Source organism: Phalacrocorax aristotelis, chromosome 3 (genome assembly GCF_949628215.1).
Source record: "Phalacrocorax aristotelis chromosome 3, bGulAri2.1, whole genome shotgun sequence".
Lineage (NCBI taxonomy): Eukaryota > Metazoa > Chordata > Aves > Suliformes > Phalacrocoracidae > Phalacrocorax > Phalacrocorax aristotelis.
The window spans coordinates 101,193,606-101,214,675 of record NC_134278.1 but is presented as its reverse complement, the minus strand read 5'-3'; the positions used below and the strand labels follow the sequence as shown (position 1 = coordinate 101,214,675).

At 38.0% G+C, this 21,070-nt stretch overlaps 1 protein-coding gene across 1 annotated transcript in view; it reads right to left on the bottom strand.

Moving 5' to 3' along the window:
* Positions 1–8,485: 8,485 nt before the first annotated feature.
* WDR26 (WD repeat domain 26) overlaps positions 8,486–21,070 on the bottom strand; it is a 29,127-nt gene continuing 16,542 nt past the window's right edge. The window contains exons 8-14 of the mRNA XM_075088774.1: positions 17,755–17,895; positions 16,287–16,406; positions 15,392–15,537; positions 14,784–14,862; positions 14,069–14,198; positions 11,136–11,321; positions 8,486–9,606 (exon numbers count right to left, since the gene is read on the bottom strand). Coding sequence (XP_074944875.1) covers positions 9,581–9,606; positions 11,136–11,321; positions 14,069–14,198; positions 14,784–14,862; positions 15,392–15,537; positions 16,287–16,406; positions 17,755–17,895 — 828 coding nt within the window. The 3' untranslated portion in view covers positions 8,486–9,580. The remainder of the gene's footprint in view (positions 9,607–11,135; positions 11,322–14,068; positions 14,199–14,783; positions 14,863–15,391; positions 15,538–16,286; positions 16,407–17,754; positions 17,896–21,070) is intronic.

The following is a 21,070-nucleotide window of genomic DNA, read 5'->3' as shown; positions in this document are numbered from 1 at the left end:
TTTGTTCCTTTACAACCCAAACTGCTGGGGCTGCTGCTTCTGTAAGGTGAAATCCTTGCTTATAGAACTGGTCTCACAGGAATTAAATGGTGAGAAGGGAAACTCATTTCAGCTTGCATGGGTTGATAATAATGGTAGTTCCAGAACAAATTTAAGTGTAGCTCTGATGTCTGCTTCTTACTGAAAGGTGTCAGGATGTGCCCCTGGCTGTCAAGCTGTCCTTTTAGAGCCTAGTTAGAAGCAGCACTTAGAACATAGGTTTTAAAGTGGGACAGTAGCACAGCTTGCGTCTTTGTGTCAGTGTTTTTTCCCAGCTAAAAAGCAGTAGAATAAAAGTTATGCTTTTCACCCCTTCCTCTGACAACCTGCATGAAGTCTTGTGTTGGGATGGATTAAGGTCCCTTTGGTGAAGTGGTGACGCTTGTGCATAGAGTGAAAAACATAAATAAGAAACATGATGAATACTTGCTTTTTCCCTTTAACTCCTATTTTGTCACTGAAATACATCATAGACCTCCATGCAAAGTAAGCATCACATTGCACCTGGGTTGGGGTTGGTTACAGAGCAAAAGACTCTCTGCAGTCACTATTCCAAGAACCTGCTCTTTCCATATCCAGTCAGTGAATCAAGAGTATGTCTAGCTCAGGCGGGTGGTCTGGTAAACCACAACCCAGTTCTGATGTGACTCTGCTTCAAAGACAACAGCAAAGTAAGTTCTTTTTCTGTGGCTTTTGCATCAGTGATACGTACATAAACCTGAGTTTGTATTCTCACTGTCTTTACATTTCGTATACGTATATGTATATAGAAACAGGTTTTTTGAAACAAACCCATCAAGTGGAACACATCAAAAATACGGTTCTGTGATCAAGTCCTAAAATGTATGAGCTTTTCCTTCTCAAGTACTTGTTCTTTGGCGTATAGCTGTAGTTAGCAGATGGTTTTCATGACCAGCAATGAAAAGACAACATTGAAGCTTGATTTCTCTAGATACCTTCCGTTCAATGTTTGTTCTAGGAAAAGGTTGGCTTTACAGTTATGATGGAGTCCAAGTTCAGCTGATGCAAAGATGAAAAACTGCTGAAAATTACACTCATTAGAAAATAAATAGGGAAATAACTACCACAGCTGCATGCCACTGATGACTTGACACTACAAAAATCAAACTACAGGAAGTACTGCCTTATAAAGCTAAAATACAGACAGGACATAGGTCTGGAAAAAGGAGAGCAAGTAAAACTTCAAAATAGGAATGTCAGTACTTTTGTAGAGCCTACATGGTAGGCAATTAAGTTATCTGAATGTGAAAAAAACGTGCTACACATATCTTGGGTTTCATCTCTTGGGAGAAAGGGCAGCGTTAGTAAGCTGCTTGAGTTAAGTCCTTGCTGTAGTGCTACCGGTAGATAAATTTCATTAATGATGTTTTACACTGAGAAACATTATCATTAATCTGTATGCCCACCACTTAGACTAGCAGTTTTATCTTATTCTAAAGACATGATTTTGAGGTAAGAGCTCTATATTTGATTAAAATGTTTGTAAGATACATGGTCTTCAATGATTTCTTACTAGCAGCACTTCAGAATTACAGTGATGGCATTAGATAGGGTAGATCTGTTCCCTAGTGGAATTGGAAAAATTTATCACTCACTATGAAAAGCTTCTGTTCTCCTTTAGTGAGGGAAGTATTTCTTCAGAGATGGGAGCAGGACAGGAAAGGATAAGGGAAAAGAACAATGTACCTGTAAAAAAGAAATAAAAATGGGGGTCTCAATTTATATCCCTGACCTAGAGGGATGTTATTGTGGATTCCTCCCGTCTTCCTTCCTCAAGAATGAATTATTAACCATGATAGACTACTAAAAAATACAGATGTTTTTAAGTGGTGGCTGTCAAATATTAAACAAGTTATATTTCTATATGAATGCAAACTTCCCACTCTACTCTCTTTATATTAAAAAAATTCTCTGTTCATTCATATCTAACAATGTGTTTTAAAAGTTGTGAAAACCTCAGTAGCAGGCTCCAGAGACTACAATTCTGCTGAGTAATTACACTGGTGATTTTGAAGCTTTCCTTACTGTACAGGGCTATTTCCTGTCTGAACCAAGATCTTCACAGAGCTCGGTGTTAGCAACAGGGAAAATGTGTTTGTAATTGCTAAAAATGTAGTTCATTAGCTGGAAATAAGGATCCTACAGTCATCTATCTCATGGGAGATCCACAGAGCACAGAAATTTTACAGTAGTAAAAATCAAAAGAAACTCCCTACTCTCTGGATCTCCATCAAGGGAGAACAGGGTTATTTAAATCCAAGCTTGCTGTACGGAGTTCAAGACAATGACAAACTTTAGACCAATTTTAAATAAAAATTCACCTAACTTCATCACTATAAATCAGTGTGAGACCAAAATAGAGGTTCCCTCTTATTCACACACCAGAATATATTTCCCTTTGGAACTGAGGTATGCAAGTATAACTTCATGAGGGGACTGTTAGCTTATCCTTCAAATGATTAGCTGTGATTTATAGAAAGCTCTTAATCCATGAAAATAAAGCTGAAGTTGGCCTACAGGGATTCAAACTTTTAACCAAGGTTACTAAGCTCTTTTCCTCACCCACAGTCTAGCACCTAGTGAGCTTGCTAAGATACTAGTCATTCAACAGTTTTCAGAGAGATTAGATAGCTGTTACAGTACTGTGCTTGCGAGGGGGAGGATTAGTTCAAATACACACAATAGCATATTTCCCCCTAATGAATCATTACAGTAACATACTATTAGTTATTTCTCTTGTTTTATTAAAGAATATACTTATATCCTCATTCTACTAAACCACTGTTTTATTCTAAAATAGTTCTGTATTATGGAACGTAGTAAATCAGGGATAAATAGTATTACCAGTAGTCCTAAACACAGTTCTACATGCAGGTTAACAATCAACCTGCAACCCTGATAAGCCCATAAAAGCAAATCTTTCTCTCTTCAGTATTGGCATAGCTTTTATTTAATCCTTTTTCTCACAAGGTGTTCTCTTGGATTTTGTACAAATGGTAAGAAAAAATCCCCAATTTTTTGCCTCTAAGGATATTATGAGAGCGGAGGTAGTGATAGAAAAATTTAGGCTATACTGACCACCGTGCGCTTATCAGCACATTAACTACCTTATCTTTGGTGGCAACCTTAGAGGCGTACAAACTTCGCTGGTTACTCTTCAGAGCATTATAGATCTTTTAAAGTGAGGAGATGACGGGGGCTGCCATCTTTCTGTAGTGAGTAGATAGCCTAAGCATGTGCAACACATGCAGCGTAGCAGAGCGATGCATCAGGCAGCTCAGAAACCGTAAGCTGGGGTATAAAGTGACAGAGTTAAACAGAAACTCCCTCTGGAGAAGTACCCCACCTCAGGCAGTTTAGATTTAATCTAATTATGAAATGCTCATCTACTCTCAGGTTCCTTATGTAATTTCTTTTAAATAATCTGAAGGGTTTAAAAAATATAAAAATTACACTTAATTTAAATCTTACATATGCTGAAATTTCAGAGTTCTGTAGAAATCATATACCTGTTCCTCTTGCAATCTTCTCACCAGTTAAAGGCAGACATAGGACAGCAGATGAAACACAGTAACAAACCCAGCCAAAAAACTAACTTCTTTTGTCTGCCATGTGGATCATTTATGGCTGAAGTGGGTCAGCAATCTAACAACCCTCCTGCAAACGCTAGTACCCAAGGGAAGCAGCACAAAGCAGCACGTGGAAATGGATAAGGCATGCCCGTTCTGTTCACACCTGCATTTAAGCCACGATTATCTAAACACCGCTCAAAGGGTAATAATAATACAGTTAATACAGAGGTGCTCCTAGAGGGAGGAAAGTCTTTATGTAATCAATGTAGAACGTAAAAGAATTTAAAAATTGAATGCATTTCAGCAAAAGGTTTGAGTTTGGAAAACCTACAGGAAGGGGAGGGCAAATTTAGGCACAGCTTTTTATTTAAGAGAACATTAGCTAGAGCTGAATAAAAATGCCTAAAATGCAGGTCAAAGATGAGGTTTGTGTTAAGGCACAGGGGAGAGGGACAAGAACGCAGGGTTAAGTTGGAGGGAACAAAGGCAACAGTTTAGAGGTACCTTCAAGAGCTCTCAGCCACAGAAGCCGCATAGGTCAACTTCATGTAGAAGTCTAGAGGTCTCTGATCTCCCATTTAAGAGAAGTCTAAGCAAGAGATAAGTACTTTAGGAGCACCTGCTTAATATGAACTACCAAAAAAAAAACCAACCACCACAAAACCAACTAATCACCTGAAGCGCCCTGTTTCTGGTATTTAAGCAAGCTCCAGCATTAAGGAATCAAGGTTCTCACTGAGCCTTGAAGAAGCAGCTGTTCAACAAGTTAGATAAGCACAGAACAGGAGACAGGCAAGTCGACTGCTAAATGTAGTAAAAACACAAGCGTGAGGTCAATTAGAGCCAAACATCAAGAACTGGAAAGCCAGCACGCAACACTGAGAGAATTCATCTTCGGCTAAACACCAATTAGATTTCCTAGCGAGGAAGTGAAATGCTACAAATATGGAAGAAATCTATAGTTAACGATCAAGAAATGAACATCCAAGTCATAGTCATGTAAGTGAAGTTAGGGAAACTAAGAACTATTCATTCCAGTTATTTATTCTGTTTATTGAATTGAAAGAAAGGGAATACAAACATTTCTGTTAAGTGCTGTGCACCAACATGGAAAAAGTGTATTTTTTTTTTTAAAAATCCTAATAAAAACAAATCAGAAGTTAATGTAGTTCCAATTGAACAATTTTTAAAGATATGTTTAAAATACTACACATTTATAAAATAAAAAAGTTAAAACGGTGTTCTGTAAATAATTAGTAAAACAAGTGAAAATAAATACGAGACCCAAAGTTCTTATGTTTTTAATGTAATATAGCAAAGAAATTTTTAACTACTTAATATAATCCGAGGAGAGTAACAAAAATCCAGAAAGTTTAAGAACGCAATCCTTTGAAACATTTAATATCAGTCCATAGCAAATAGTCATTACATACCAAAAGCTCTAAGTGTTAACTAGTTCCACCACAACTCCATATAAATCTTGACAATTTAGAAATCTTGAGATCAACAATAAAGTTCTTTTCTTGATCTCTACAGCTTGGTTTGTAAGTACATACATGCTTTGAGGATCCATTTTGTCCCATGTGTTTTCAAGGAGCCAATAACTTTTTCCATCTGTGCCTAAAAATGTTAAGATTCAAATCTAGCACATATACCCTAAGAATGAAAAATGTTTAAGAAAAAAAAAAGATGGGGCACAATGAATTTCAAATTTATAAAAATATATTAACCAAAACCTTCTGGTCAAAGGACACTTCACATACACACGACAAAGTATGCAATAAAACATGACAAGTACCTAGAACATTTGGTTCTCTGTCTGCTTATGGGACACACGCACACGCACATTCATACCAGATGGGAGGAACACTCTCACAGACGTTTTATTGAATCCAGATTATCTGGATTAATAGACAGAAAACTTGTCTACAGTTTATTTCAACAACTAGAGGCAGCTACTGCAGCAGTAGTTCAACACTGCACACTTCAATTAAGTCCACCCTGTTTAAAAAGGTATCAGAGTTAATGCATTTTTTTCTTTCTAAACATTGTTAAATGTAGCAGTTTTCAAAATTAAGTGTGGGAGCTGAAAATGGAGTCAAGCCAATGTGAAAAAGACCGGAGGTCAAAAGGAGGATTAGCCATTTATGGGATGGGTTAATAGTCATCTCAAAAAAAAAATTAGATATGAATGTATTTTGCAGCTAAAAATATGGACAAACTATTGAAAGTGCATTTTTCCTCCTCCCCCTTCAGTTACAGTAGTTCATCTATTGGTCAGTAAATCCTGCTTTTTATGTCCGTTCCTCTTTCCCTACCTCCCTCCCCATTTGGGTCTGCAACAGCTCCTCTCAAGCTACGGCTAATTGTACGAGTCCTGGTTTCCTGCTAAGGAAGCCTTCGAAACTGATTTTGGGTGGGAGTACAACTTAGCAGTGTAAAGATATACAACTAGACACAAACTCCCAAGAACATACTGAGTTTTATTAAACATTACCTGTTTGAAGCCAAGTTGAGAAGTAACTGGCAAGATCTGGATAGATTTCTAGCTTGCACCTTTGCTCTAATCATAAAAAGAAGTTAACTTTAGGAAAATTTTAGAAAAGACAGAGGGAATTTAAAAACAGAGGTGTCATTTCCCCCCACTCCCCTCCCCTCCAAAACAAGGACAGATCTAGCATTTTCCCTTTTGTGCTCCATTGTGCCTTGAACATTACTTACCTGAACAGCTAAAGAACATTCAGATAATAAAATGCTTCAGCATGGTTTGTTTTTTTTTAAATCCTCCTTGACAATAACCTGGGGCTACTGTGAATATTTTAAGCCTACAGCTGACCAGAGAAAGATACAAAAGGCGTACACGCTTACAGTACTTTCTAACACCATGGGTCTGTTAGCTAGAAATAGAGTAATTTATTGCAGGTGTGTACTCATTCCAGCCTTAGAGTCCAGCCTATGAACATTTTTAAGCACATGGAAATCAACATGTTGCAAATGAGCAAACTTATTTGTTCCACCCCGTCCAGTCTCATTTTACAGTCTGTGCACAAAAAGTATTGGTACTTTTCAATTCACATATCATGAATACGTGACATGTTAGAAATAGTTTAGGTTCCTCTTTAATCTACACGTTGGGAGTGGTAGTTGTTGCCACTAGATCTATAATGTCAGCGTACTGTGGGACCAAGTAGTGTGGCAAAGTGAAGATTACGCTCACCGTTCTCTCATCTCTGCTCTTCACCTGCGAGAAGCAGACAGCTGCACAACGTATTGTTATTGAGACACTCGGGAAACGGTGCCATCTATACGGAGCTTTCCTCTACATTGCATAGCTGCACCACAAAACTAAAGTAGAGATACTGGAACATGTCCTTCACCCTAACTCTGCTTCTAAATACCCGAAGTGTATTTTAGAGGTACAAACCAAGTCCAGAAGAGAAACCCCAGAACACAGGGGCAGTGTTTTTGCAGAAGTACTAAGTTTAAATTTTTCATTACAATGCACTGCAGTGGAAAGTAGGCATCAGCCCATACACGCCCCCACACAGCTTGTACCAGGTAAGGAGTCTCACTTTGTTTAGCGGTGGCCACCACATTAAAAGTGCCTGTTGAAGTGCATATGAGACTTTAAATCTAAACTTGAGATTTGATCCAGCCTTCAGCCCCTGCCTCAAGTCCCCATTGAAGTCCCATGAGTATGAGGTAAGCAAGTAGTGCCAGACCATTGTATGAAACATCAAAACCAGGATTATTCTCCTTACTCTTGCTAAATAATGTTTTGTTTGAAACAGAAGTTCCAGAGCAAGACAATACTAAGGTAACTTCCCAAGATTTACATACTGGCATTGGTTATGAATTATACCATGTTTTGAACATATAAAACACTGTTTACAATTTAGCTATTCAATTTTTATTTAGAACCCAAAGGTTTAGCTTACTCAAATTTGACCTTAGGAAGTTTTCTGTTTCCCTGCATCACTGATGCCACAGGAACAAGACTGACTCACTGTCTTAACTAGGAAAAGAAACAAACAGCTTCCTCTAGAACTAGCTAGTGGAAGGTCGACTGAGTTGTAGTCTTAAGTTTACACATGTATTACCAGTACTGTGGAACAGTAACTGCTATTGAAGAAATTCACCTTAATTTTGAGACAAATGTACTAGATGGAAGATAAGAACATTAAGTTCCTACTTCATTTTGGAGGTACTAAGAGGAGTATGTCAGATTCAGGGCTGGTTTCAACCAAACTACCAGCATCTTAAACATGATTTCAGTTTACACGCAAGGCAAGAAAAAACCACCACCACCTGATGGCTACAATCTTAGAAGAAAAAAAAAATCTAACCCGCTAAGCTTTGCTTTGTTTTTCTGGGAAAGAAAAAAGGGACTGCTTATGTTAAACACCACATTCCCACTCAAAGTGGCTACACATCTCTTCCCAGAATTCCAGCAAACCTTCCCCCACCCTTCTTCCACACATGACTAATCAGGACACTAGATTATTCTCTCATTAAAGGATGAAGTCCACACTTCTGTTCACACCAATTGTTGGTGGCATGCCTTTCCCTGCTTTCCACCCAGGGTGGCAAAAGGGAATCCAGTGCCATCCCATAACAAATTTGTGTGTAGTGCAGAAGCACAGGCCATCTGTTTATGTCAAAAAGAATGAATACTTAAATTATGTCTTCCTCTTTTCTTAACGCGGGATATTAGTGGAACTATCGCTAGATGTGTCAAGATGTTCACAGCACCAGCTTGCAACAAGGTCTGGGAAAGGCATTTAAATCTGCAAAGTTAAAGTACAGTCTCAAAAAGAAAATCTATACACCTTTGTTGATCAAACAAAGAAAAATTTCCATCATAAGCGTTTAATTATGATTTGTATGTTAATTACTTTTACAAAATGTTGACTTTGTGAAGAAAGGATTCAACACATTCTCCCCTCGAGGTGTAGTCTACCTTTTATGAGCATTGTTGCATATATTTATGTAATCAAAAAAACCAAAAGACTGTCTTGTTTAAACTCTTAGTCTGGTGGTACACTCCGAATGCTTCCCCACCCCCCCAAAATATCTGTGAAGATGGACAGTGAGTTTCTCCTTCTAAAACAAGCTTCACTGCCTACATAAAGCTCCTTCCAGACACTGCTTTTGATTGGGTCTCCAGACACTCCGGAAAAGCATCAGTGATACCGTGTTTCACAACACTTCTTGTATTGTTTTAATTCCAAATGTATACAAATGAAGTCATTTTAATCCTATAAATAATTTATTTTTAAAAAATTGTGCTGTTAACCCCTTTGCAGGGCAACGAGCTATGTGAAAAGTACAAAACTTTTTGTCAAATGTGATACTGAGAGTGCTTTTGACATAGTTCATTGGTTTATCATCTCAATTGATATATATACTGCGCAACGGGCAAGGCTAGAATCCATGAACCAAGCTGCAAAGATCTCAAGCTAAGTAAGGCAGAGAGACTTGAGAAACAAGAGAAGGAAATACTTTCCTATCCAATGTATACTCTTCAGACTAAAGCACTCTTTCTATCAAGCCTTCTAAACTGTTAAATAAAGTGTTCCAAACAAGCATTTAAACTTCATTACACAGAAGAGCAACAAGAACAGTAGCCTGCCAGACAAAAAGGCAGGAGGGAAAAATATATATACTGAGTTCAATGGTTAGCCTGAATGTAGCACAGTTCTTCACAACCGATGGGGGGGGTAATTTCAACACGGTGTCCAACAACGTTCTAACGACGTGCTTCATCTTGACTGGTTACTATGAAGCAAGGTGGTAAATGTTTGGCCCCAACTGGGCTTCAGAAATGGTTCTTTTTCATGACGAGCATGTCTGTCCAGCTATCAATCATGTTTGTTTGCACCAAATCCCAAGCCATTTAAAATACGACTAATTAAGTTAAACTGAAGTCGTCTGCTCCAAATTCGCCATCAACTATCCATGCTACTGCATTCCTCTGAGCAAAAACAAAAACATAAAAGAAAGAAAATCACACCTTGAAGATCTTACCAACAGTTAATATTTCTAAGGCCATCAATAGTGTATTTACATAAGTTTTACTGAACATGCAGCAGTTAATGGATCTTATACTGTAACTACATCCCATGCTAATAATTTCTTATTTAGCTGTCATTATTCATATTAATTTAGAGATTAATTTAGCATGTTAGCTGTTCGTACACAAAAAGCATCTCTTCCAAAAAGAAGTAACACACATTTGCATTCAAGTTCCAGGGGAGTGTGCTAATTACAAAGCTGTCTGTCATCCATTTAAGATTCCCAAGTTGTTAGGTATTATTCCGTGCACCTACACCTCTTATGGAAAGCACTGCTGTGAGAAATCCTGTTTTATTGTATTGATTTTTATGGCATTTACTAGCTTGCTTTATGGAGGAGCTAAGAAACAGTGAGCAAGCAGCTAACTGGAAAAAACCAAACAAACAAAACGAGTAAAACCAACTGAAGGATAGGCTCTGAGTCCTTATGGGTGCATTCAAGGTGTTACAAACAGGAGATTGGCCAGGCTGGTCCACCTAGTCCAAGACCAGAAGCAGATGTGTCAGAAAGCATAGGAGCAGGGAGAGGAAGTAATTCTTCCTCCTAATATCCTTCCAACTTTCAGCCATTTTCACTTAAGGGTCATTCTGAACTAGAAGTGTTTGCTTCTCTAGTAGCACCCAAGGAATTTCTCTTCGGCTTTGTCTGGGCTCCCCTTGAACTCACTGTCCACACCTAGTGCCCACGAGGTGCTGTGGCTATGGGATATACTGTATTTCATTTTAAAGTCTACTGTATATTTTTACTGCACGGTTGAATGTGTAATGACAGAAGCCCATAAACTGCAGAACAACCCCTGGTTGTCATCTCGTTAACAGTTCTGGCGGGGGAGGTAAGAAGAGTTGGGAACGAGTGTGCATTTTGGCAGTGAAAAAAGTTGCATTGTGTTTCTCTCCCGGACACATGTGATTGCTGATGGTTAGGAAAGAATCAGCTGCGTGCAGATTTTACAGTGGGAAACTTCACTCTCCCCAGACTTTGGAGATTCCTTTTATAAGCACTGTAATGCCATTATTCAATTTGCAGTGTGGTCAGAATGAATTATTTAAATTTTAATAACACTATGTTATTAAGCCTCAAGCACTGGAGACAAGATTTTCAAGAAGTCTACATAAATAAATTGATATAATCCTGAGGTCTTAGTGACACCACACTTTTCTATAGGGCCATGTCAGAGATTTGAGTATCATTTTGGAAATACCCATTGTTTCCTTTTTATTCCACAAACATTAAAAAAACTTAAAAATCAACAGCCATACATAAAAAAATCAGTAACTTTTTTAGTAAAAGTAATTATTCTAACCCAAGAGTTAAAGCCTTTTTCCATCCTATTTATGGTAAAGAACATCCACTGAACCAGCTGCCCTTGATGTCAGCCTTTAGTGATCAGAGAACACACACACACACACACACACTCTCACTGTTTACCTTCAATATCCTGGTTGTCTACAAAAGGTGCTGGTCCCCATATTCTAACAGTGCCATCATCAGAGGCGCTGGCCATCATGGATGGAATCTGCGGGTTCCAGCTCACACAATTAACAGTACGTGTGTGCCCTGTCAGCTCCGCAATTGGCAGCTCGCTACGCTTGTGCCAAATATATACTTTGTGATCTAAATAAAATATGCATTTAAAAAACATAATGAGAAACATTGTTTTGCACAGACAGATTTGTTGTATCAAACAGCACTTCCACACAAGTACTCAGCAACTAAAAACCCATTGATGTTGTAAAACTCACGTCTGGTGAACGTGCGATAGCACTAACAAAGTTTTTCTTCTAAAAGTGACCAAAAGAATATGGGTAAAGCTCTTCCACTAAGAGACACGTTCCCTTTTAACACTTGCAAGTCTACTATGCTTCGTATTTGAAGAAAAACGTGTCACTACAATGCAAATAAGCCAACACATGGCTAAAAAAAAAAAAGAGAGGAACCAAGCTCTCTTAAATTAAAGACATGGAGTTATAGTCTATTTCAAAAGGAAGTCTTGCAGACTTATTTTTTCCTTAAACAATCATATTTACAGGTTAGTGCATGCATTATAAAGTTGTGAGTACCAAGGCAGAATATTTACAGCCACCACCTGCTGATGAGTACTAGATAAGATCACAGCTCTATGGTTTATGAAATACATCTTGATACTGAAGATCTAAAACATTCCAGTGAAAGTGCAAACAGAGCAAATGAGGGAGGGCAAAGCTTAATGTCTCAAATTGTGAACCATTACTGTCTTAAACAATTAATTCTTGCATGCTATTTAAAACTATGGATGTGTACATATTAAAAGTAGATGCAATAAACAACCCTACAGATCTCGTTTTGTGATAGGAAGCTTTTAATTACTTCTAGTATGTTGCTAGAAATAGAATAGTGAACTAGTCAGACACGCCACTGCAATTTTTAGAGAAGTGTTACTGCTTTATAACCAACCATATTTAAGAATAAATGACTAAAGGTGGTTTCTACCCTTCCCCCCCCCGCCCCACTGTAGACTAGCAGCCTTTAACAAGTCTGTGGGTTGACCTCTAAGAATGTCTTTGGAATATTCCAAACAGAGCTATACAAACCCAACAAGTATGTATTACAAGTATTACACAAAAGCCTAGTGTTTAGGTCTAGCATATCAAAAGAAAAGTATTTTAATCCATTTGAAAGGTTTTAACATAGATGTCATTCTGAAGGCTTAGTGATCTTCCTTTACTCCTCCTCCCAACCCCTAACAAAAACTTGCTCTCTGACCTACCTGCTAGAATAGCATCATGGAACCATGTGATAACTCAACTGTCTTCTGCTGAATCGGATCATTTGAGTACAACACCTTTATATATACTTGTACTGATGCAAATGTTCCGGTTGTGTTTACATTCCATTTACAATTTCAAGAGACTACAAATCCATGCTATTCAACAACCCAATTCACTCTCTGCTTAAACGCTGGACACACAAGCCTCTGTTGCCTGGGAGAATTAAAGCCTAAACACAAACCAGTATTTTGGTGCTTGTCAGAATGTCTGCATTTTGTTTTGGGGAAAAAACAAGTTAGGGAAATTGGCTGCTGTGTTAATCTAGCTATCAGAAAGAGGCCTCCCTTTTCTTCCTGTGGGCACAAGTGTTGGAAAAAAGCCCACCCAGCTGACAGCATACCTTAAGTTTAAGAGGTTATGACAATGTAATCAATTACTTTTTTTAAAAAGGCTATGACAATGTGATCAAAAATAATTTTCTGGGTTTTTAAGACTCACTGACTTTCTCAGTAGCCACATTTACAACAATTCAGTGCAAAGAGGCCACAGCTTCAGACAGTCCAAATCTAAATAGAGTGGCATCAGTTTCAAGTACTGCTTGGTAGTTTAAGACAATGAAGATAATAAAGAATAAATAAATGGGGGGGAAGACTGATGGACCATAGTGTCTACACCTACACATGCTCATCAGTATGGCTCAACATAAATCCTGCTTTGGGGTAGTCGGGTCCCAAACCAAAATCCCTGGTCAACCATGAAGATTTTCACACTGGATTAGAGGTGCTGTCCTTCAGTCATTGTATTCCACTGGGTCTGGTCAAAGGGTGACATTTAGTTTTATTTTAGACTGACTCAGTATTTTCCAGAAAAGGATAGTAGTGATGTCCTGGCCAACCTTATTTCATAACAGCTGTGAGTTACTTCATACTAACAGTGATTTCTTACATATTCCAAGTGTAATTCTTAGCCCTGCATAGGCTTGAATCTTAAGTGACCTCCATGGGAGGTGATGGCACTACATCAGTGACAGAACTGAATCAATTCAACATATAAACCATTAACTAATTTCTACTCTTGCCAGACAGTTGAATAAAAACATACCACAAAGCCTTTGATCACCAAGAAACCCTACCAGACTATGTCAACAACTGCTTAATTTGAAACTACGCTTAATTTGAGACTGCTCCTTCTGTAATTAAGCTGACAACTCTATTGAAATTAAAATCACCTCACCACACCTGTATCTTAAAACAGGCAAATGAAACTACTACTCCCCAGAAGTATTTTTGATTCAAACCATAAGCCTAAGTATCATACCACAAAAAGAAAAAGCGTCAAGAATACCCCACCCACTTCTAATTAAAACTGTGTAGATGCTTTTGCTTTAGAGGAGCAACACAGAAGATTCATTAATGTTTTCTACTACTACCATCCTCTCAAAAGACTCTTTCTGCTAGCACACAATTATTTCTTGAAGTATGCCACACTCAGTGCTCCTCAAACTTACTTACTGAATCAGTTGCTTGCTTTTATAGATAACACCTAACATTATAGAAGTACAGTATGGAAAGGATACACTGCTCCAGTTTTCTGCACAAAAGGGAATGATGTTACCTTCACTGCCACTTGCGATGAAATCTTCATTATGACCTCCAAAACATGAGTGAATTGTGTAAAATCCTTGTGTAACACCTTGATACTTTCTCACTAAAACTCTGTCTTGTAAGTCCCATAAGTGAACTCCCTGGGAATAAGTATAAAGCATATTATTTTATCATTAAACATTATTTGTTATGTTCTTTCCAAACACTAAAAAAAAAGACAGACATCAAACATGGCGAAAGTACATTACTTCAGCCAACTTCAGTACTGTTACTAGATCAAGAGAGTAAAGATATACCAAATTACTAGATTAAACTTCCAGTCCGTGATCCCTTCTATTCTGAAAGCTCCTATTCTTGACCAAGGTTCCAAAAGTAGAAATAAATAAATAAAATCTAATTCTTACCCCCCCAAAACATATCAACCTTCCACAACTCTTGCTGTATCTGGCTTCCCAATACAATAGACAGATATTAACATTTAGTAGTACATATTTTGTAGTATGAAACTCAACTATAAATCAGTCAAAAGAAATTAGTGTCAAGAATAAGATTGCCTTCTTGTCAGAGAATGCCATGCTGTATTTATGAATATTAAGGCCTTCATATTACATGAAATACAACTGGTTAATATCAAACATTCCTTCTAATTCATATCAAAATGTTTAAAAACAGCTAAGAGTTGCAAGCAGATTTATTTGCATTTCCATTTATCATCACCAACTTACCTGAGTTGCTACATTTAACAAAGCTAAACGGCCATTTTTTGAAATAGTAAACGACATAATAGGGTGATCTTCTTGTACTCTGAAATGATAAGACACATCAGTATTAAGAGTACACTTAACCAAACAATGATGCAATACCAAAACAAAAGGCATGTCCTGCCTCTGCAATATTATCAGGGAAAGACAGTTCTGAATTTGCAATTAGGTATGCCTCTATGTCAGTACAAGACAGCTCTGCAATAGTTTGCTCATACTTATGACAAATCCCAAGACCAAAAGGCACTTCAGACCTCAAACCCAACTCCTGACTTCAAGACAGGAGCTACTAAAATATGTCAGGAATTGATAAGATGACAACTCTTGATGACAGAAATGTCAAAACACCCACAAGAAACCTACTCCAGTGCTTATGAAGTGATTTCTAATACTTGATCTAATGCTTCTTGCTGCAACTGGAACTCACTAATTCTTGTCCCATGTTATTCTCATCCTCTTTTAATACTGAGAGCATTCTAATAACTTATTTCCCATCCTGCCCCACAAATCCTTCCTCAACCTTCTTCTGACACTAAAACCAGGAATTCAAAACCAAAGAAAGAGGTAGTTACATGTTCCTGTCTGTAAGATCCTCAAAGTTATAACCCCGAATTCGCTGGTGCGTGTCCGATGCTAGAACAGTTTTCCCATCACTCAAGCACCAAAGGCATTGTACTCTCACCCCTTCCCAGGAGTCAAGGAGATTACCATCTAAATCCTGAACAGGAAAAAAAAAAAAAAATGAACTGTTAGTCTCAAGATTTCTGAGGAGTTGTGACACAAGCATGTTTTTCACTTTCTGTTCAGACAATTGCTACAGAAAGCAATCCTACCCTGTAAAAAAAGAGGACTTAATGAATTAGGACTTGGTTGTTTTAAAGCAAGTGCTTTTGAGGTATCTGTCCCAGAGAGCTGAGAATAGCTTTTGTCACTTTTCTGATACGTGACACATGTCACGTCACAGAGCTCACCTTTGCAGTGAGAGAAGTTTGCATACTGCACTATTATTCTGGGCACCAATTCAGATGACAAATAATCAAGGGTAGGACGAGACTGTGGACCTCCACTCAAAAAATCAACACTAGTCAAGTAATGAGAGTTTCAAATTTCTGTTCACGCTAAGCCAAGACAGTATGCAAAACCTAAGACATACTCAAAATTCTGTGGAATAAACAACGTTTGTGGACAAAGGTAGTACTTTTTATTACTGTATTTTCCAGAGCAGCTAAGAAAAGAATTCCCAGCCCACAAATCCTCCTTTAGGCAGACGAAGGATGCTTGAACCCTTCTAACTGCTACATATAAAAGTGCTAGTGAAATACTGGCATTAATGTATTGCTTCTTGGAATTACAAAGGATCAGAAGTTTGTGTACACACACACAAAAAACCCATGAACCTCAGACTTGACTGTGACTAAACTTTCATTTCTTGCTTTGTTTTCAATGAGACAGATGCAGAGAACTTACACACTGATAGAACTGTCCACGCTGACCTCCCGTTACAAAACGCTTCCCATCAGGATTCCAGGCCACGCTTGTTAAACTGTCTTCATGAGATTGGCTCATCTTTGTCCTCAGCTCCCCCGTCTGGAAAATAAACAAAGGCAGCAAGGCCTTTTACCAGAACCCTTTCCCAAAAATGCATTGGTAGTTTTATCTGACATGCATGTTTGGAAGTACATGTGTTCCAACACGTTTACTAAAAAGCGACACAAACCTATGAATAATACAATAAAAAAAGGTAGAACAGCATCTTCAGTGACCCTAGACTTGATCTGGGACAATTTAGCCCTCAAGAGGGATGGACTAGTCAGTCAGTGTGTCAGACAACTGGAAGATTATGAGTAAACACAGGAATTAAAAGAAGTTGGAAGAACATGTAAGAGAGAAAGAAGCAATATGAAATAAAAAAACCCAAATCTGGAAAGCAAGGAGACAGGAGGAGACTAAAAGGAAACAGAGATGACAAAATACATTTTAGTAAAAAGCTTCGAGTATCAGAGTATTTAGAACATTTTCCTCCCTGAGCTAGAGCTCTCCATGCCAAAATTTAGCTTTCATCTGTAGCTTATAATGCTCCTGTTTCACAAGACAGTGTGCCAATGAATGGCTTACCATTGTCAGAACAGCAAGGGCTTCTCTTTATTCCCTTGTGCCAGCTCTAGTGCTCTTCACTGAGCCAATTTAGTCAATTAAACAGAAAAGTATTCCAAGGGTGAAAAAAGGGAACATTTTTGTTTTAGGAAACTAAATTAGTTCAGAGTCCAAGGCAGCACAAGAAAGACTATATAGCCCACAACAGAGGCAGGGGAAGCTTTTATATCAACTCAAGTGCCCATAAAAATCAACAGCAGAAAAGGATTTTCAAATTCATGGAGGAAATGGCAAAATGCCCTAGTGTCTGCCTGAAAGATAAAGTTCTGAAATCATAAATTTAAGCCTCTGTGGATCTTCCACTAACATCACTGGGAGGATTACACAAAGTAAAAACAGCTTGCATGTTTTACTTTTGCTACTTGTTAAAATCTTCAATGAGCAATTGCTCCCCTTAGGTTATAATTCTGCCCTGTTTCTCTTGAGTAATTTACTGTTCTTCTGTCAGTAGCTCTCTACGGTCGTATGGATTTATGCCATCCCTTCTCAGAAATCATTGGTAAGCAGATACACTAGAATTGCTGCACAGTCCCAGGCACTTAGGCTTGAACTCTAATTTCAGTTCTGTACAAACCGTACAGAATTTGTAGGCTGCCACAGTCATTTTTTTCAAATGGGGTGGGGGGTTGGGGGGGTGAAGAAGTCAGTGGCTCTTTACACTCACACCTCTGCACAACAAGTTTGTAGAAATTACTTCTCTCACGCTTAACTATTTAGATATGGAAACAAAAGCAGCAGGCTGACCACAATGTTTTATTTTTCACTCTTAGTCACCACTTACTTGTACATTCCAGAGCCAAAGCTCAGAACAATCATCTGGGCCACAGGCAACAAGATAGTTGTCATCGGGACTCCAAGCAATATAGGAGACACCATATGCATGACCTTCTAATGTCTTAAGTAGTTTTAGCTGGTGAGTATCCTGAAACAGAGATTGTGTTGAGACAATGCAAATGAACTCCTACTAGATTTCACATATACAGTGTGTCCAAGTACAGCATGGCAAGTTTGCTTTATGCAACTTTGCACCTGCACTTTAGAAGACATATGAATAGGTTCTTACTGGAAAAGCAGTTGCTAGTTTACAGAGTAGGACCATAAAATGAAAGCTTCCAAGTTTCAATGTGCAAAACAAGAACACTTGTAGGTATTTTTGTTCTCATTTTCCATGATTTTGAATGTGGAACTCAATATACAACTGTGTACACAGTTGTACATTAAATTACACTTGCTTTAGTATAGAAGATTTCTGTAGTGTCAAGACTGACTGTATCTACTGGAAAACAAAAGTACTATTATCTATGTTCTACAGAATTAAGTTACTTTCTCAGAAGTAAAGACATGCTGGAAGCCTGTTATGGTTAAACAGAGAACCAAAACCTTCACTTACACTGAGAAAGGAAAACCTCCAAGTGCCAATGTTTTTATAAACTTGAGCGTATCTTGTGTGTGCTGCTCAAGAAAGGAGTTTTACAGAAAGATATTTTTAAAAGCTTCATTGAAAGGTGTTCTTATTTCAGAAGTGTTGCCTAGAGCAAGCTGTTGCATCTTTTCTGCCAGATTTAGTGAATGAAGCATACTTCGCTCACGCAGAATATCTTGTATCACCTTTATACTACAACTGTTCTACTGTTGCCTTGTCAGAGGGACTCAACTTTCAAGCAGCTTATTAAAATAAATAGTACAGCTAGATACTGTGAAACAACCATACACTGGCTTCCTAAATACAGAAACATGCTTCAATACAGTATTAGCACTGACTCTTGACAACAACATGCATATACAGAAAGTAGAACTGAGCTTGTTACACTGTCGACAATTCTTGTGAAGCATTTTAGAAAAGAGCTTCAACAGAGGAACACATTGACATGAAGGACTGTTTCCTGGGATCAGCTGTGGGCAATTTGATGACTCTCAGCCCACCGGCAGCTTTGATGGTTCTGCTGGCTAGAAAAACTGAATTCCTCAAAAGATTGTGAGTTCAGAATAACCTTCAAGGCACAGAGGGCCAAACAAAAGGGACCTCCTCAAAGCCCCCTTTCCATTCTAATTATTACTCCTGGCCTGCATCAGACACTGCTGTGTCTGTAGCTAAGCTGATCTACAAGGAAAACTGAGTCACGTCTGACATCATATCACAACCCAGAACTTGCCTACAATTGATGTACTCTTTTTACATCAGGGTTAAAGTAGCCTGCCACTTCTGCATCACATTTGAGACTCATGAGGAGAAAGATACCCAAGATATTCCTCTTCTAATGACAGGACTTTGTGGCTGTTACTATTTCTTATGCTGCTCTCATACTTCTCTCCAAATACAGCAAAATTGCTGTACCATGTTTTGCTCTAAAACAGCAGTCAATGATATTTCAGGAAAACATCCCCAAATATAGTCAGTCTGCTTCCCACCCACAACCAAAAGAGATCTTGGCACTTTCATCCCTTACATATAGGTTCCCAGATTTCTTTCTTTAATGTAGAAGAAACAGCTATTCAGGTATCAACTTAAGTCTGCAGTAGTTGAGCTCCTTGGCTGAAAAGCCAAAAACCTGTAAATGGTTTTTAGAGTGTGCAGGAAAAAAAAAGGTTTCTGTAAGGACCACGTTAAAGGAGAGCTCTACCAAAGAAGATACATGCCAGACAAGGTGATGCGCCTATTGTGCTTACCCTTTGTGCTCTAGAGATTCTGCCACACTTAGTAATGGTCAAATAATGCATTCCACACACAAACCTAGTTCACTCAAGACGTTATTTAATGCTGCTGAGTCTGCATAAGAACTTTGAAATGAACAAATGAAAACAGAAGCATGGGTTAAGACAGCTTGGACATGTAGCTGGGTCTTAGAAAAGAAATTAATGGTGTGAAATGAAGAAAATACATGAAAGCAGCATCATTACACTTAGAGATGATGAAGAAAAGAAAGGGAGAAATGAAGGATTCTCACACACGAAATGTGTGGGGGAAAATAATACTGTTTATTTAAAACAGTGTTCTCCCATCACTTGCCCAAGCAGAGTTGAACGGATGCTTCCTGTAGTTTATATGTATGTATTAGAATAATTCTATCTAAAGCCTTGAAAACCTGATTAAAGTTATGGTTCAAAAGACACTGCCAACTGCTACAGGAAATGTGATAAGCACACTCTGGCAAATATGAAATTGAACCATTTGAGTTATGTCGCCTAATGTTATTTAAGCATCCACCTCCTTGAAAGGGTTTCAAAATTTTCTTTTTAAGTACTCCAATACAGAAGATAAAACTCTGCAAAGCTGCTTTCCCATTAACTATTTATTAGAAATTTTATTCCTTTAGACTAACCCTTTTGGCCAAGGTTGCTAAAACACTCAAAACATTTATTTCGTTTGATTAACCACATATTAGCTAACAATTCACTATAAAACGTGCTAATCAAGATGTTGGGTGTTAAAACCCATCAATATAAAAGGAAGATGTGCCTCTACAATCATGTGTCAAGTCAACAGCAGAAATATTTGACCCTTAATTTACTTAGAATTACTCTGCTAAAAAAAAATTACAGATCATTTCCTAAATAACAAAGTCAGCTTATGCTGCTATGCACCTCTTGGTCCAGAGCACCCTGGCTCCAGTAACAAACCACAATGGTTCTATGCCTGAAAAATCCATAGCACTTGCTGTTAGCTGAGGGGCTATGTAACAGCTATGCACATGGAACAGGGTTTTAAGTTCTCCCATCTTCTTAAGAGCAAAAAGGTCTCAAATTACATAGCTTCCTAACCTGTAGAGAAAGAAAAGGATTAAGTTCAGCTCTCAAATCCTACTGGACATAAATATGGAACTGCAAAAACCTTTCATCTTCCATTTGGCATACCAGTTTGCAGCTGTGTCATTAAAAAACTGTAAGAATCTTATTTCTGATAGCATTTTACAAGCATTAACAACTTCAAATGCCACATGCATTTGTTCAAGTTATTCAATTTTCAGTTGTTATGAAATATATGGACATACTTTCATATTACTTCTACAAGTCCATTAAAACAGTCTTAGATGCAGCACTCCATCTTGTTATTTACATAGGAATAGATATGGGTAGGGAAGATAAATGAAATATCCTAC